Source organism: Primulina tabacum, chromosome 7 (assembly GCF_025594145.1).
Source record: "Primulina tabacum isolate GXHZ01 chromosome 7, ASM2559414v2, whole genome shotgun sequence".
NCBI classification, from domain to species: domain Eukaryota; kingdom Viridiplantae; phylum Streptophyta; class Magnoliopsida; order Lamiales; family Gesneriaceae; genus Primulina; species Primulina tabacum.
Genome location: NC_134556.1, coordinates 33,633,567 through 33,651,056, shown reverse-complemented (window position 1 = coordinate 33,651,056; position 17,490 = coordinate 33,633,567). Strand labels below are relative to the sequence as shown.

Sequence of the window (17,490 nt, the reverse complement as noted above, 5' to 3'; positions counted from 1 at the left end):
ATTCTTCTCAAGCTCCTTGGTGAATGCGAAGAACTTAGGAGGAATATGTTTAGTTCTGTCGCTTTTTATGTATCCTTCTTTCATTTGAGCAACACATGCAGCATTATCTTCATATAGTATCACATGCTTCTCATCAGATGATAATCCGCATGAAATTTGGATATGTTGGATCATTGATTTTAACCATACACATTCACGACTTGCTTCATGTAGTGCAATAATCTCGGCATGATTTGATGAAGTTGTTACGAGCGTTTGTTTCTGAGAACGCCAAGATATTGCAGTGCCTCCACGAGTAAATACATATCCAGTTTGGGAATGTGCCTTGTGTGGATCAGATAAGTATCCAGCATCAGCATAACCAATTATACTTGGATTAGCATCTTTTGAATACAAAAGTCCCAAGTCTGTCGTTCCTCGTAGATAACGGAATATATGTTTAATTCCGTTCCAGTGTCTCTTTGTTGGATATGTGCTAAATCTTGCCAACAGATTCACGGCAAAAGATATATCAGGCCTTGTACAATTTGTAAGGTACATAAGGGCACCGATGGTACTTAGATATGGTACTTCTGGGCCAAGAATATCTTCATCATCTTCACATGGACGGAATGGATCCTTTTCTATGTTTAATGATCTAACAACCATTGGAGTACTTAAAGGATTTGCTTTATCCATATTAAAACGTTTAAGGATCTTTTCTGTATAATTTGTCTGGTGAACAAACATTCCACATTCTTTTTGTTCAATTTGTAAACCCAGACAATACTTGGTTTTTCCAAGATCCTTCATTTCAAATTCTTCCTTCAAGTATGACACAACTTCTTGAATTTCTTTATTCGTTCCAATGATGTTTAAATCATCAACATATACAGCAATAATTACGCATCCGGATGTTGTTTTCTTAACGAAAACACAAGGGCATATTGAATTATTTACATATCCCTTTTTCATCAAATGATCACTTAGTCGATTATACCACATTCGACCTGATTGCTTTAACCCATATAATGATCTTTGTAATTTCACAGAATAACATTCCCTGGGTTTTGAACTTTGTGCTTCAGGCATCTTAAATCCTTCAGAGATTTTCATATATATATTACTATCAAGTGATCCATATAAGTAAGCTGTAACAACATCCATAAGACGCATTTCTAAATTTTCAGATACCGCCAAGCTAATCAAATACCGAAACGTAATTGCATCCATCACAGGAGAATACGTTTCTTCATAATCAATTCCAGGCCTTTGAGAAAAACCTTGTGCAACAAGTCGAGCTTTATATCTTACTATTTCATTTTTCTCATTTCGCTTTCGAATAAAAACCCATTTGTATCCAACAGGTTTTACACCTTCAGGTGTAAGGACTATAGGTCCAAAAACATTACGTTTATTTAGCGAATTTAATTCAACCTGGATGGCATCTTTCCATTTTATCCAATCCTGCCGATTTTTACATTCACCAAAAGATTTTGGTTCATGATCTTCGTTATCATTTATGATGTCGATTGCCACATTATAAGAAAATATATCATCAATTTCATCTATATCTTTTCGGTTCCATATTTTTCCAGTATTAATATAATTGATAGAGATTTCATGATTCTCGTCAGTTTGTGGTTCTGACAGAACATTTTCATCATCATGTGTTTCTTCAGGAACACCATTCTCTATTTTGTGATCATCATGTGTTTCTTCAGAAACGTCATTCTTTATTTTGTGATCATCGTGTTTCTCTATGAATTTTCTTTTTCGAGGATTTTTATCCTTGGAACCGACTGGCCTTCCACGCTTCAGGCGTTTAATGACATCATGAGTATCTTCCATTTGTTCTTTGGAATTTCAATTCGAGCAGGGGCATTTGCAGCATGTATATATGATTTAGTTACCCCTTTTGTGTCTGCAAATGTATCTGGTATTTGATTTGCTATTCTTTGCAAGTGTACAATTTGTTGTACATCTTTTTCACATTGTTTTGTTCTTGGATCCAGATGTAACAATGATGATACATACCATGTAATTTCTTTTTCGGTATGTTTCTGTTCTCCCCCTAACATTGGGAAGATTTCCTCATTAAAATGACAATCAGCAAAACGTGCTGTGAACACTTCGCCTGTCTGAGGTTCAATATATCGAATGATTGATGGACTATCATAACCGATATAAATTCCAACCTTTCTTTGAGGTCCCATTTTCTTTCGTTGCGGTGGTGCAATAGGCACATACACCATACATCCAAAAATTCTCAGATGAGAAATGTCTGGTTCTTTACCAAATGCAAGCTGCAATGAGGAGTATTTATGATATGCACTTGGTCTGATGCGAATTAATGAAGCAGCGTGTAAAATTGCATGTCCCCATATAGAAATAGGGAGCTTTGTTTTCATAATCATTGGTCTAGCAATCATTTGCAGACGTTTAATCAATGATTCAGCCAATCCATTCTGTGTATGTACATGAGCAACAGGATGCTCAACAATGATTCCCATAGACATACAATAATCATTGAAAGTTTGGGAAGTAAATTCACCAGCATTATCAAGTCTAATTTTCTTGATTGTATAATCGGGAAATTGATTCCTCAATTTTATTATTTGAGCAAGTAATCTTGCAAATGCAACATTTCGAGTTGATAATAAACATACATGTGACCATCTGCTGGAGGCATCAATCAATACCATAAAGTATCTGAATGGTCCACATGGTGGATGGATTGGTCCACAAATATCACCCTGAATACGTTCAAGAAACATTGGTGATTCAGTTTGGATTTTGACTGGTGATGGTCTTATAATAAGTTTTCCAAGAGAACATGCTTTACATTGAAACTTATTATTCTGAAAGATCTTCTGGTCTTTCAGTGGATGACCATGTGTATTTTCTATAATTCTTCGCATCATTGTTGAACCAGGATGTCCCAATCGATCATGCCAATTGGTTAATATCGAAGAATTATCAACTACCATGTTTGATTCAATGTGACTTATATGTGTATAATGCAATCCAGTAGGGAGCATTGGTAGTTTTTCAATCACATATTTCTTTCCTGATTTATATGTGATAAGACACATATATTTCTCATTCCCTTCATTCATTGTTTGAGTATCATACCCATGGGAATATATATCATTAAAACTCAACAAATTTCTTTTCGATTGTGGTGAATATAAAGCATCATTGATCAAAAATTTTGTACCATTAGGTAACAAAAATTGTGCTTTACCACATCCTTTAATCAAGGCTACAGGACCTGATATTGTATTCACCGTTGTTTTTGTTGGTTTTAGTTCCAAGAAATATCTTTTATCTCGGAGGATAGTGTGCGTTGTACCACTATCGGGTATGCAAACTTCAGCTTTGTTCATAGCATTTTCCATATTTGAACTTCAAAAAAATATGCAATGAAATAAATTACTTGCAATATATATTTAAATATAACACAAATCATAATTATACAATAAAACATTATTCTATGAATACATGAAAAATAGATTATTGTACATTTATATTCTACCATTATATTGTTCATTTTCAGAGAAATCGTTGAGAAAATCTGCAGCATCAATATTGTCCATTTCTATCCCACCAACATATTGATCATTTCCAGAGAAATCATTCATAAAATCACCAGCATCAAAATGAGTTGAATCACTCAAACGGTCACTGCGTTCAGTGAAGTTGGTCTCTTTTTCTTTCCCCTTTAATGATTCTTTATAAAGTTTACAAAGGTGCTCAGGGGCTCGACAAGCTTTGGACCAATGTCCTGGAGTACCACATCTGTAACAAGAAGTTTCATATCTTTTTGAGTGCTTCTCATTAACACTTGTATTCTCATGATGCCTTTTCTGTGGATGGTTTGGGACGTTCTTTTGAGATGAGTTATAAAAATAACTATCTCGATTATTTTCAAAACCACGGCCTTGACCACGACCACGTCCACGTCCACGTCCACGTCCACGATCTCGACCTCGACCAAAACCTTGTCTTTGAATTTGATTTTGGTTTCCAGGTTTAAATTCATTTTTACTTACAGCATTTACTTCTGGAAATGCTGTTGATCCAGTGGGTCGGGACTGATGATTTCTCATTAATAGCTCGTTGTTTTTTTCCGCCACAAGAAGACAGGCGATGAGTTCAGAATATCTCGCGAATCCACGTACTCTATATTGTTGCTGTAGAGTAATATTTGATGCATGAAACGTGAAAAATGTTTTTTCAAGCATCTCAGATTCTGTGACCTCATGTCCACAAAATTTTAATTGCGAGATTATTCTATACATCGCCGAATTGTAATCACTGACTTTTTTAAAGTCTTGGAATCTCAATGTATTCCATTCATCCCGGGCGGTCGGAAGTATAACTTCTCTTATATGTTCGAATCTTTCTTTTAATCCCTTCCACAAAGCCATGGGATTTTTTTCAGTCAGATATTCACATTTCAATCCATCGTCGAGATGTCGACGCAAAAATATCATGGCTCTTGCCTTTTCTTGTGACGTGCATATGCCATTTTCTTTAATGGTCTCGCTTAGACCCAATGACTCAAGATGCATTTCTACATCTAGAGTCCATGGCATATAATTCTTTCCCGTGATGTCGAGCGCAACAAATTCGAGCTTTGTTAAATTTGACATGGTGGTACTAAAAAAAATTATGATGCATTTTATTAGTTAATAATTATTGCAATACAAAGTAACGGATAAACAACAAGTACAAGTATTTGTAAAAATAAAGAAAACGTACGAGGAGGATATTCTCCGATAAATACAAGACTCGTGAGTATGACAACCAAAATAATTAAAAATATCCTTGAGAAAGCTATCTTCTTTTTTCTTCGAAAAATTTGATGATGAATAATTTTTAGAGAAGAAGAGAAAGTTGGAGTGATGGAATGTGTTTGTGAGATCATATTTATAGGGCAAAAACTAGCCGTTTTTTACCATTTATGACCGTTGGGGTACAAAAAAAAATAAAGGTATGTATTTGTATAATTTTATGGTAATAATATGATATATATAATATTAGACATGTTTAAATAATTAGGTATATCATATCATAATATTATAATGAGTGTCATAATTTATTTTGTTTAAAAACCTTATAGGCTTTTATACTTGTCGTATCTCTTACCGAGAGTGTGGGATGTCGGCTTTTATACTTGTCGTATCCCTTACCGGGAGTGTGGGATGTCGTCTTAACATCCTCCCAGGATTTATAACAAGTTTATGAAAAATTTATTTTTATTATTTCTAATAATAACATTATATTGTATATTAAATAAATACACAATAAATAAATAACAGTAAAATAAATATAATTATTTTTGTTACCTTTTTCTTCTGTTTGGAGCTTGGAAAAATATGTTGGACTTTTAGAGCTTCGTGCTGATAACGTGTTGTGAAAAAGTAAAAATTTATGGTAAAAAGTAAAAATCTCAAACTCTCAAAATTTACCAAACTACACACTTTATAATATTTTTCTCTCTACTCAATTGTGATTTTCTTCACAAATGAGAGATCTATTTATAGGAAATCTTTACAAATAATCCAAAAATAAAATACATCATTACCTACATCATCACACACTAATTTTCAATATTTACAACTCTTATTTTCAACATTCAAATATTCAACATTCAAATATTCAATACACACATTTTAAATATTATTTTCCAATAAGTTCAACCTTTTTTTATTTAAATTTTTAATTTGTTTTTATGCCCTAATAAAACTCTTCTATTCCCCTGTGTTCGTTGCCCATTGCGTTCCGACAAACCTTAGCTACAAATCTTTAATCCAATGAAGAAGCTTAGATGGGCCATGGACGGTGGCTCCTGGGACGTCGACGTATCGACTCCGGTGACGGTGGAAGGAGTGGCGAGGCCAGTCTCCGGCGAGCCGCTGCCGTTGGGATTGAGCCGCGGGGCTAGGCTGTCTCGCCCCCGGCAGGTTGATTTCTTCCAGCGCTTCATGGCTATGCCCGTCGTTCCCAATCTTGACTCCGTCCGTGGCTTCTCTTTTCAGCGCGTCCTCTCTCTTCCTCTGCCCTCCTTCGCCAACGAGTCGTGGTAGTGCTACCAACCTCTCTCCACAGTTGCCTTTCGCTTCAGTTAAATAATCAAGAAAATTTCCTGTTTCCTTCATAACAATTGAAATCTGTAACAACTCAATTCCGATTTAGAACATTCGATTTCAAGTTTGAATGTAATAAGGAATTTGTGCATTTAACTCTTTATGCCTCCATCTTTCCCATATTCATGGTAAAAGAGAAGATGATGAATGCTGGAGTGGGGAGAGTGGGCTTTAAGCTCTCAAGAATATGGAATTAGTGGGCTATAGTTATCTTGGTTTTAAGCAGATGAATATTTAGTCCATTTCGACAGTCAAAGAGTTGAATTTTCTAAGCTATATCATTTTAAATTCTATCCTAATTTGTTATTTTGCTCATCTCTTCAATTTTTGGTTTTGTTATTAATAACATTGAGATATGCGATCTATTTGCCTGAATTTACAATTCATGTTTAATTGTTGTTGATTTTAAGCTGTCAAATCCTCGGAAATGGATGCCCGCCAAATCTCAGAGCAACAATGTGGCAAATTTGTTCCGAGGAAATTATGAGTTTCACACGTTTCAGTGCTGTTAACTTGTTTTATAAAATTAAATTCTGTTTTATTTCAATCGAACCGGTTTTTGGTTCCTTCTGAACTAGGTTAAGTAATATCAAACAAAGTTTCATTTTCTGCTTAACCAAATACAAAATCTTTCTGGCAAAGAGTGGATTTAGTTATATGTTGATTCTGCCTCCACTTGTTGATACTTCCCCACGGACGAGAGGAATTATCTTTTCTGCTTAACTACAATTCAATCTTCCAACTGCCTATCTATTATTGGAAGAACTGATCCCACCGTCACATTGTTGACTGTTCCGGTTGAGCACTTTATCTGCAGTTCTAATACTAGTTAACTTTACTGTACTGGCAGTTGTGATATTTCGCCGCTGATCTAATTACTTTTTAATTTTTTTATTTGATTTATAATTTTATTTTTGTTGCGATTATTGTAATAATTGTATTAAAAATTCACTAACAATTTGTGTACACAGTTTTCAAAGCTACTAGGAAACTTTGCTCCATATTTCTCCTGAAAGGTGCTTGGTGAATTATTTGTGACCAGGTTCTAGACACTTAAGACTATGCTATCCACTGTGAAACACATCAACATAGCAAAACTATTAGATCATCTACTAATAACTAGACCGTTCGGCAGTAATTCAATGTCTTAAACTCGTGTTTAATTCAGGGAGCATAGACTTTGTCAGTTCTATAAACACACATATATTCATACATAAATACATATAGTTGTGATTGATTCACGTTTTGATACGAAGCCATGCAGGTTAGTGGCAATTCTTGGACAGTTCAATGTACAGAAATTTGTGACTTCGCTTCGAAAGAATGGGTTCAGGCAAGAGTCATATGCTTCATCTTTGCAGAGTATTTGGAGACACCTTTCAAACAAAACTTTGTATGCCCTAAATTTTTGTTCAGAGTGGTCGTTAACCTCACAGGACACGATGGTACTTAGCTTAGAGGCATGTGCGGATGACAAGGCTCCTAGAAAGAAGGCAGTTCTTCATCACAAGGCAAGGCTGTAATTGTGTAACCTCTGATATCTATGGAGAATTGATGTTGATAGTATAAATTCTTGCAATGGCTAAATCTTTCTTTGCCAGCATGCATTTTTTTCTTTACTCCTTGTCTGAGTTTCAATTACTGCCATTGATGTTGTCATTGTTTTCTAGTTCTCTGATAGAAAAATGTCGCGACATTCGATTACATCATAGGATGTCTGATATAAACTTAACTGTTTTTTTGTTTTTTGTTTTTAGAATAGTAATCACCCCTCACACACCTGCTGCTCTATAACTGGGATTTTTGGGCTGGTCACTTTAAGCTTAACAACTATGAGTATTTTTCCTTTTACAGTTTCTCCATCACGATCTCATTGTAGAAGCAGCGTCGCCATCACTTTTTGTTGATCAGCATGGTAATTACTGGGATGTTCCATTGACAATGGCGATGGATCTTTCGTCAGTTGCTTCTGACAGTGGAACAAGCTACCATTTATGTGTCAACCACACTACAGGTTCACCCAAGCAGTGTGATGATCATCCTACTCAAAGAGCACCTGCTGCTTTACTTTCAGGTTTGTGTGCCAAATGTGCAGTTTCATTCAAGAAAAATTTCGACATTTGGAGAAGTGAAGCGCAAAAGATGAAAATGGTGCAACCGTATGATATATTTCTGTCCACCCCTCATATTTCAGCAGCAGGGATTCTAGGTAAACACAGCCATGTGACTCTAATAAGTTTAATTGTAAGTGATATTTGTTGCTTGTGTTCATAATTATTGGTTGAGAAAATGCCGAAAATATTAATCTTTACTTAGGGAAGCAAAATTATTATTTTTTTTATCTTAGTAGTAAGTTTATGACTAATCTTGGAAGTAAGTTCATGACTAATCTTGATGTGCATTGATTACGAAGGGCTCCCAAGATTCACATGTTATCTATGTATTCCATTTTCCTTGATGTTATGCTTGGATTAGTTTGGTTTTTGTGGAGGTATTTGAGATGAGAAAATGACTTGAAGCTGGGATTTTAAAATGACGTGAATATTGGGTGCATTTAAAATCTATTATAGTTTTCAGTAATATAATTTAAATAATAAGAGATGAATTTGAAATATATTTATGTCAAAGTTATCCAAACAATAAAATGAATTTGAAGTTATGGTCTTAGAATAGTCTATTTCAAATGACTTATTCCAAATATGCCTTGATAGATAAACAAAAACAAGGATTCTGAGTCACTCTCAATTGTATGTATAGAGTAAAAACTTGTACATCCTTTTCATTGCTGTATGTTCATTACTATAGTGAAAAAGTACACAAAATGGCCATGACGATGCCAGGCAAAGCTTTTTTAATGGAGCAGTTTTTCAAAAATAGTGCATTGTGAGTTGTAGCTGAAATTCTATGTAAAAGTAATTCATATTTGATTATACACAAATTAACATTAGCTTTCTATTTTGTGGTTAGTTAGTTGGTTAAGTAATATTGAATGCTATTTGGCAGAATTTTCATCCTGTGTCTAGATTGTAGAATTTTATATATCAACTCATCTTACTTTGATCCGCCATGCGCCTCACCATCCTCTGTGCTCCTTAGAGACTGAGATATATGTGCACCTAGTGCATTTAATAACTATGCTAAGGGCTTGCGGCTTGCGCTGAACAAATTGACCGCTGCATTATTTTGTTTTCCATCAGTATATCATTATCGTCTGAATGGGCTCTGTCAACCATTTGTGTAATTTTTTTTCTCCAATACCACACAACAATTATGATTTTGATGTGTTCATTTCATTTTAGGTGCTGTTGTCACTGCATCTGTCGGTGATAATGCACTTCGAGCCCAAGAAGAAAATGGGTGTTCTGGGTTTCGAGCCAAAGGCGTAAACTCTGCGATTTTAGCGGATTTATTTGCGTCAGTCTCACTCTCTGCTCAGCATGGAAATTTCCAGAAGCCTTTCCTAGACCTTACTTGCTTTTATGCCCGGCTGGATATTCCTTCTGGATTGAACTTTCTAAAGGGTGCCACTTGCATGGCGTTTGATCTCTACAATTCTCAAGTGCCAAATGCAGAAGCAGTTCGTGCAATGTGTCCCTCTGCCAGCTTCTCTTTTCAGCAGCAGGTTCATATTTAATCTCGAGTTAACTTTTCCATCACTGAACTTCATAAAATCCAATCCGCGGCAGAAGTTAGTTTTGATTTTTGTGCAGATTGCTGGACCTTTCAGCTTCCGAGTCGATGCAGGAGTGGCGCTCGACCCAAAGAAAAAAGACTGGATTTTGAATGTGAATGATCCTGTAATTGCCATCGAATATGCCCTTCAAGTACTTGGTTCAGCAAAGGCTGTAGCTTGGTATTCCCTGAAACAAAAAGAGTTCATGGTAGAACTAAGATTCTTTGAGAGTTGAGTTTAGAGAAATTTAATTTTTTTTGCCATAAAACTTTATTGTTAGCTTTTTGAACTTAATTGTAGTTAAATACATAATTTGGATAGAAATTAACTTTTAAATTGTTTTTCTTCAATTTATTGAAATAAAAAAGACATCATTATTAGACAATGTGGATAAATGGGGGATGTTTTGTCATTTTCCTAAGAAAAACTTTTATTAAATTAATAAAATTTTAACCGGAGGAATTTAGGAAAATTATCTAATAAATTGATATATTTTAAGTTTTAATCATATAATTAGTTGAAATTTGTTCTTTTCGAAATGAATGTTTTATTATTCTGATGACATTGAACATTATTGATGTGGTCAAATTTATCTAATATTATTGGTTCATTATTAAAAGAAATTTTAAAATAATAATAAAACAATTATTAGACAATTATTACACTTTGTTTATATTGAGTACGACAAGCCCTTGTGAATAAGATAACCTATGTTTTTGAAATGTTTCTTTTATTAGCGTTCGTTACCTAAAGCGTTCATATCATATGAATGTCTCCTTCCCACTTTCCTCCAATTCTTTTGAATTTCTTTTACATACTGCACATCGAAATATGACAATAGTAAGTTTTATCGTCATAAAAAAAACAATTATAATCTATGAAGCAGAGACGTTAGAGTGAAATTGATATGTTGTGCGATTTAAAATATTTGAGTTGTGTTACATTTACCATCAATAAATTTTTTGGCAAAAAGTTAAGCACACTACAGCACACGATTATGTCGTTGATACTATGACCAACGTTGTCACATGTTCGATTATCGATTTATCGTGAATTCATAATAATGTATTTCCAGTTTTCATTTCATATAGTTCCATATTTTATATCAAAACTTGTAAAGCGTAAAGAAAATTGTGTGTGCGCATACAATATTATTTTTCAGTTGGCAACGAGCCAAATGACATATTCTGATGGATACCTTGTAACAAACACAAGTATTATCCAATCACTTAGTTGTCAAACTATATATTTTTCTGTTCGAATGTCAAAGTTTTAATAATTGCAGCTTAGGTTGTTGCTTTCTTATTAATTTAATAAAAAATTACATATATTAATAGCAATAATTAGAACACATCTATATTGAAGATTCGCAGCAATTTTCACGACTCGTCCTAGTTTTTTACTACACCCAATCCATGAAATTGAATTTTTTTTTATATAAAAAATATTACAGTTCAGTCTAAATATAGACATAGTTTATCCGTCTCACATATATAGATATGTGAGAACGTCTTTATATAAAACATACTCCTTGTCTAATGTAATGGAAAACTTAAATTATAATTTTTTTCCCCTAAACGTAATATGGATAAAAAAAAAAAAATCCATCATCATCGAGCAATTATTAAAAAGTTCTAATTTGACGAAATATGTCGCCCGGCGTATCCACTAATGAACCAAAAATATACAAATAAATGTTGTATACTATAGCCCCAGACGGCATGAAAAATGTTATATATATATATATATATATATATATATATATATTAAATTTGTCAGTATCATAAAAAGAATAAATAAATAAATGAGAGACATACGAATCACAAGTTATTAAATATTTATATTGTAGAATCTGGTGGTCTCTAATTTATAAGGTAAAAGGAGTAAGTTGAAAAATTATAGTTCCATATATTATCACTAATTTGTGGAGATTTTATCCTTCAACATAATATATTATATTGGTTTATTCATATTATAGAAAATATTTATTATTTCTAAAGTCACGTGAGACATTCTTACTGCTAGCATTTGAAGATTGTGCAAAATGTATATATCTAATTTTTAGGAAAATAATAATTTTTTATAATAGAAAGATTGTGCGTAGCAAAGGCAAAAATTTGTGTGAGACGGTCTCACGGGTCGTATTTTGTGAGACATATCTCTTATTTGGGTCATTCATGAAAAATTATTACTTTTTATACTAAGAGTATTACTTTTTATTGTGAATATCGATAGAGTTGACCCGTCTCACAGATAAAGATTCGTGAGACCGTCTCACAAGATACCTATTATTGTGCAAAATGTATATCTCTGACATTTGTCTATATTTAAATTTTATGTACAAAAGATTCACTCTAGCAGTTACAATTTTTTATATTTATCTTATGTAGTCGACAACTTTTTGAATAAATCAAATTCTAAAACAAGGTAAATTTTTTTTGTCTATTCATTTTTTTTTCACATCCAAAAAAAATTCTTTTAACAATTATTAAATTTAAATTTGATTTAATAATCAACTGGGCATTTTCAATTTCATAAAAAAAATTTAATAAATAAAAATAATAAAATATAGTCACCATTTTTTTATATCAAAGTTCATTTCAATTGAGGAGTTAATAAAACAGTCAACAAGGCAGACACAACATGATTAATTAACAAACCATATTTAGAAAAGCATTAAATTTCATCATAAAAGTATCAACAATTGGTTATTGACAATCATTTTCATATTCATACAAATATTATTTGAATGATATGTTTTTGTTATAATTTATTTAAGTAGCTACTATAAAATCAAATTAAATCTATTTTTCAAAATATTAATAACATTTTTTTGACATTGAGAATCTGTTGGATGCAATAATTGTCCATGTTTGGTAGAGCGATCGAACCGTAGTGCTTGAGCTGCTGTGTCGTTTAAAAGATTTGAGTTGCACCATTACCACCAGTTATAGCTTTTGGTAAAGCGGCAATCGCTCGGTTCTACAATTGGTATCAGGACCAAGGTCACGAGTTCGACTCTCATTGATTGCAAGAAGTGCAATTATTAAGAGGAAGACTGTTGGGTGCAACAATTGTCCCTGCTTGGTAGAGCGATCAAACCGTGGTGATTGAGTTACTGTGCTGTTTAAAATATTTGAGTTGCATCATTACCACCAGCTATAGCTTTTGGTAAAGCGGCAAACACTCGGTCCTATAGAATCTGTTGTCGCTACCTTTTAGTGTATACAGAACGTAAATCTCCGGGCTAACCAACTTTAGGTATCCAATGATCCTGCTTCTTCTCTGTGAAAATAGCCTATTTGACAAAGAGCTTATTCGTATATCGATTCTAGCACAAGAGCAGAATGTGGATGATCCTGCTTCCTCTCTCGAGTGTTCCCCGCAACGGTCTTTCTTCCTCCAACTAATATCATAAGAGAAGAAAGAGAGGGCCAAGGCTCTGCCTCGGTCCACCACCAACTGTAAATCACATTAGTCAGGTACACTGTACTTGCAAGCCCTGTGCAACAACAAACCTTGTCCGAGAAAGTATTGATTATGAATTTGAACCCATGATCATTAATCAATCTCTCATATATTTCACCGACTCAAACATATGTTAGACATAACATGAAAGATTCGAATACATCTTAAACATAACATTATCTTTCAATTCTGATTATACGTTAATAATATGCAATAGATCAATATTTGAGTAGCACATCTTTTAAAATTTGTATTACAAAATTAATCCAATAATTGATCTTTAATGAATACTTTCAAATGGTTTGGTATGTTTGATGAATTTTATAAAGTATTAATAATTGTAATTATTTTGGTCATTTAAGACCATTTCAATTTTCAACAAATAAAATTCTAATTCTAATATATAAAAAAAAGTTTTCTTTACTAACACTTATTAGTTACATAATTAAATATTGATTGCTGTGATCATTTCTATCATATAAAATCATAGTTGTCCATTTTCATACTTTTTTTAAATAAAAATTATCGTTATTATTATTATTATTATTAATTTTATTATTATTGTTATTTCAACAACTGAGGTGAGCATAAGGTCTTACCAACCACTGAAAAGCCCATGCCTTCTTATTACCCAACGTCTCGTTCTCTGTATTTCCCAGAATTCCATGTGGTTTCTGCTATATTACTTCAACTTCAAAACAAGTTTTTTTCTCTGGCATTTCAAGAAATACAATAAATTAATCTCTTCGTCTTCTTCAAGACCCTTCATCATTAAAACTATCACTTATGGAACCATGATATCTATATTTATATCCACTTGAAATTATATTATGTCATAGTAGAAAAAAATTGAAAGCCAAGGAGATCATCCCATAGAGTTTATGAGCGTGTTTGTTTGAGATCATTGGGTTATGGGCATTGGACAAAGATTTCAGATTTATCTGATTTTGAGTTTGATAAAACGATGAAATAGGATACTGGGAGGAGGCAAATATTTAATATATCTCCATACCATCAAATCAAAGGTGAAGTTCGAATCTTTATGGTATTTTCCATTGTTTTGTATGTTTTCTTGGTGAAAATGATGTGATCAGAGAGCCATGTGAGGATAGTTCATAATTGTTTGTTTTATTCTCCTCTGTTCGAATTGGTTGTGGTTGTTCAATCTTATACTCGAAAAAAGATGCAAGTTTTTGTTCCCTTGATTTGTTGTATGCATCTAATGTCACATGTGTATTCTTCTTAACAACAGAGGGTCTTTTTTCTTCCTTTGCTCTCTTTTTGAAAGGAATAGTGAATCATTTTGTTTTTCTAATATTGTTGACAGCTGATAATCTTGGAAGTAATGGCGCCTATTGTTTAAGGTTGTTCTGTTTCTTGATCATCTTTGTTTTGTGTGGCAGTCATCTGGAAGTCAAGAAAATGGGGTCCTTCAATTCCGGGTTGTCGAAGGAAACTCACATCCTTCATCTGAAGGTGTGGGCTTTAGTGGGAATCTTCTTCTGCATCTTTGCTATGCTTGTTCTTTTGCTGCTATGGTGTTTCGTAGCGCGTAAGAAATTTAGGACAGGGAATAAACTTCCAGTTAGCCGGATTCCAAATGTGTCGAAGGAAATCAAAGAGATAAGAATGGACCAGATTTCGACTAACCATTTTGATCCCGAAAGAGATTCCTTCTCCAATGGCGAAAAGAATTATGAAAAGAATTCTGATAAGCTTATGACTCATTTAATCAATGGGAAGGAAAATACTTCAGGTTCCTTTACTTTCACGGGGAAGGATGACATGACATTTGAATCTTTGGAGAAGAGGGATTTTCTGGCAGTAAACCAGCCTTCTTCCCATCCTATTACCATACCATCCCCTCTAGCGGGCCTCCCTGAGCTCTCGCAGCTCGATTGGGGCCACTGGTTTACGCTAAGGGATCTTGAAATAGCAACCGATAAGTTTTCGAATGAAAATGTCATTGGTGAGGGCGGATACGGAGTTGTCTACAGGGGCCAACTGGCCAATGGTACTCTTGTGGCAGTGAAAAGGCTACTCAACAATTTGTGAGTCTGGTTCATGGATTTCATTCAGCTTTGTAAGAGAAAATTTCTCTTACGTGCTTTCTTTATGCGTTGATGACCATGTGATGTTTAAATTGTAGAGGGCAAGCGGAGAAAGAATTTAGGGTGGAAGTAGAAGCTATTGGCCATGTTCGACATAAAAATTTGGTTCGACTTTTGGGTTATTGTATCGAAGGTACTCATAGGTATTATTCTTTCACACTTCCTATCTTTCCTTTCAAGAAAGCAAATCAAAACCTGTAGAGTATTATTGGGCATGTTGCAGATAAAAGGAAGTTTATATTTTTGTGTATTTTATCTTTAAAATAAATGAGAACTTGAGCAATTATGGCAGATTTCTGAACTTGTACAAGTCATAACGGCCAATAGTATGTATTTATTTACCTTTGTTTCCTATCTTGTTACACCTATAGGTTATTGGTGTACGAGTATGTAAACAATGGCAATCTAGAGCAATGGCTCCATGGAGCAATGTCCCAGCATGGATACCTTACTTGGGAGGGACGAATGAAAATTCTACTCGGCACTGCCAAGGCGTGAGTTTACATATCCTTATGTTGCCATAGTTGGGTGTCTGAAGTCATCTGTTTATTAATGTAAACTGAGTTGACTGTTGCAGAATAGCTTACCTACACGAAGCGATTGATCCTAAAGTGGTTCATCGAGACATTAAGTCGAGTAATATATTGATAGATGACGACTTTAATGCAAAAATATCTGATTTTGGCCTTGCCAAGTTGCTTGGTGCTGGAGAAACTCATATTATCACTAGAGTTATGGGAACTTTTGGGTGAGTTCTGATCCAGGATCTACTAAGTCTCGATCTAGACTTTTCTGTAAATTTTTCTCTCTTCTAAAGAAGATGGGGATATTGGTTTTGTAATCTTAAAAATCTCATGTTTCCCCTTCTCCTCCCGTATTTGCCTCTCTTATATAGATACGTAGCCCCAGAATATGCTAGCAGCGGCTTCCTAAATGAAAAGAGTGATGTTTATAGCTTCGGGGTTTTGCTCTTGGAAGCAGTAACTGGAAGGGAACCAGTAGATGACAGTCGACCTTTGCCCGAGGTATAATTTAGTTTGTAAATATTCATCTTTGAATTTATGCAGAGCACCGATTCCGGTATCGAATGTGGAAGAGAATAGTACAGAAATTCAACTATCCTTTCGCTTAATTCATGCATGGTCAGTCCCATTCATCCTAGAACCAGTGCCTGATGCCAACTGATATTGTAAATATTTTCATGTTATTTTTTCACTGGCATCCCAACTCTCAAGACTTAGACTAGTTGCATCTACAAGTAGATACGATACGTAATTGAACTCGTTCTCTTTTCATAATCACTCTGTAAAATACACTGTTGATTTTCTCGCAAACCAGAAAAATCTGGTGGACTGGATAAAGATGATGGTTGGGGCGAAGCGTTCTGAGGAGGTGCTTGATCCAAATATAAACAATAGGCCATCTAAATCTGCCTTTAAACGAGCCCTTTTGACTGCCTTGAGGTGTGTCGATCCCAATGTCGAACAAAGACCTCCAATGAGTCAAGTTGTCCGCATGCTCGAGTCAGAGGAATACCCTGTACCAAGAGAGGTTTGCTTAGTTTCAACAAAATATTCTTTCCTCCCTTTTTCTTTGATATAAAACAAGAAAATCACCAGAATCCGTCTTTCAGAAGTAGTTGTTTCATTTGCAACCTTTTTTCATCATGTTTCTACTTCAGGGTCGTAAGAAGTTGAAGGAATCCTTCAGACCATCCTCGGAAGGAGAGCAAATACACAGATTCTGACACGACACTCGAGACAACTCCAAGTTCAGGTCGGGTACACGGTACATTAGTACATGGCTGGAAAACCATGAAGTGCCAAGTGAATTCAAGATATAAATAAACTAGCTAGAGGGTGTTTTTTTTTCCTCAGAAAAAAGAAGGATACATACGTAAGCGATTTATTAAAATTTGAAGATACCGATGTCACGAAGGATTCCTTCCTCAATGGTCGGATTAGCCGGCATCACAGTGTTTTTCCTTGCCTTTGAGCCTGTGAATATGGATTTTTAAGGGGCTTTGTAATTGGAATTCGTGCAGTTCCATTTTAAAAGGACTTCGTATTGAATAAAAATTAAAACCGAGGTTCGTATTATTATT

The 17,490-nt window shown here is 34.3% G+C and overlaps 2 protein-coding genes across 3 annotated transcripts; both read left to right on the top strand.

Annotated features, from left to right (window-relative positions):
- Positions 1–5,735: 5,735 nt before the first annotated feature.
- LOC142551353 (protein TRIGALACTOSYLDIACYLGLYCEROL 4, chloroplastic) lies at positions 5,736–10,164 on the top strand. Of its 2 annotated transcripts, XM_075660551.1 has the most exons (6): positions 5,935–6,070; positions 6,545–6,630; positions 7,399–7,645; positions 7,989–8,343; positions 9,434–9,756; positions 9,845–10,164. In XM_075660551.1, exons 2-6 carry the CDS (start codon positions 6,566–6,568, stop codon positions 10,040–10,042), a joined length of 1,188 nt encoding a protein of 395 aa, XP_075516666.1. In that variant the 5' UTR covers positions 5,935–6,070; positions 6,545–6,565; the 3' UTR covers positions 10,043–10,164. The 2 variants fall into 2 exon arrangements, with proteins under 2 accessions (XP_075516665.1, XP_075516666.1); XM_075660550.1 differs by lacking the exon at positions 6,545–6,630 and having other exon boundaries at positions 5,736–6,070; positions 9,845–10,161.
- Positions 10,165–13,888: 3,724 nt separating this feature from the next.
- LOC142551352 (putative receptor-like protein kinase At5g18500) lies at positions 13,889–17,162 on the top strand. The gene is made up of 8 exons (XM_075660549.1): positions 13,889–14,300; positions 14,679–15,326; positions 15,425–15,529; positions 15,758–15,880; positions 15,964–16,134; positions 16,282–16,411; positions 16,725–16,937; positions 17,068–17,162. Exons 2-8 carry the CDS (start codon positions 14,698–14,700, stop codon positions 17,131–17,133), a joined length of 1,437 nt encoding a protein of 478 aa, XP_075516664.1. The 5' UTR covers positions 13,889–14,300; positions 14,679–14,697; the 3' UTR covers positions 17,134–17,162.
- The last annotated feature ends 328 nt before the right edge of the window (positions 17,163–17,490 follow it).

Bases quoted from the DNA above. Each gene is read 5' to 3' on its own strand.
- LOC142551353 (XM_075660550.1), top strand. From the start codon at position 5,802: ATGAAGAAGCTTAGATGGGCCATGGACGGTGGCTCCTGGGACGTCGAC. The intron at 6,071-7,398 runs GTAGTGCTACCA...GAAGCCATGCAG, and splicing joins TCCTTCGCCAACGAGTCGTG to GTTAGTGGCAATTCTTGGAC. The intron at 8,344-9,433 runs GTAAACACAGCC...ATTTCATTTTAG, and splicing joins TTCAGCAGCAGGGATTCTAG to GTGCTGTTGTCACTGCATCT.
- LOC142551352 (XM_075660549.1), top strand. From the start codon at position 14,698: ATGGGGTCCTTCAATTCCGGGTTGTCGAAGGAAACTCACATCCTTCAT. The intron at 15,881-15,963 runs GTGAGTTTACAT...TGACTGTTGCAG, and splicing joins CTACTCGGCACTGCCAAGGC to AATAGCTTACCTACACGAAG. The intron at 16,938-17,067 runs GTTTGCTTAGTT...TTTCTACTTCAG, and splicing joins AATACCCTGTACCAAGAGAG to GGTCGTAAGAAGTTGAAGGA.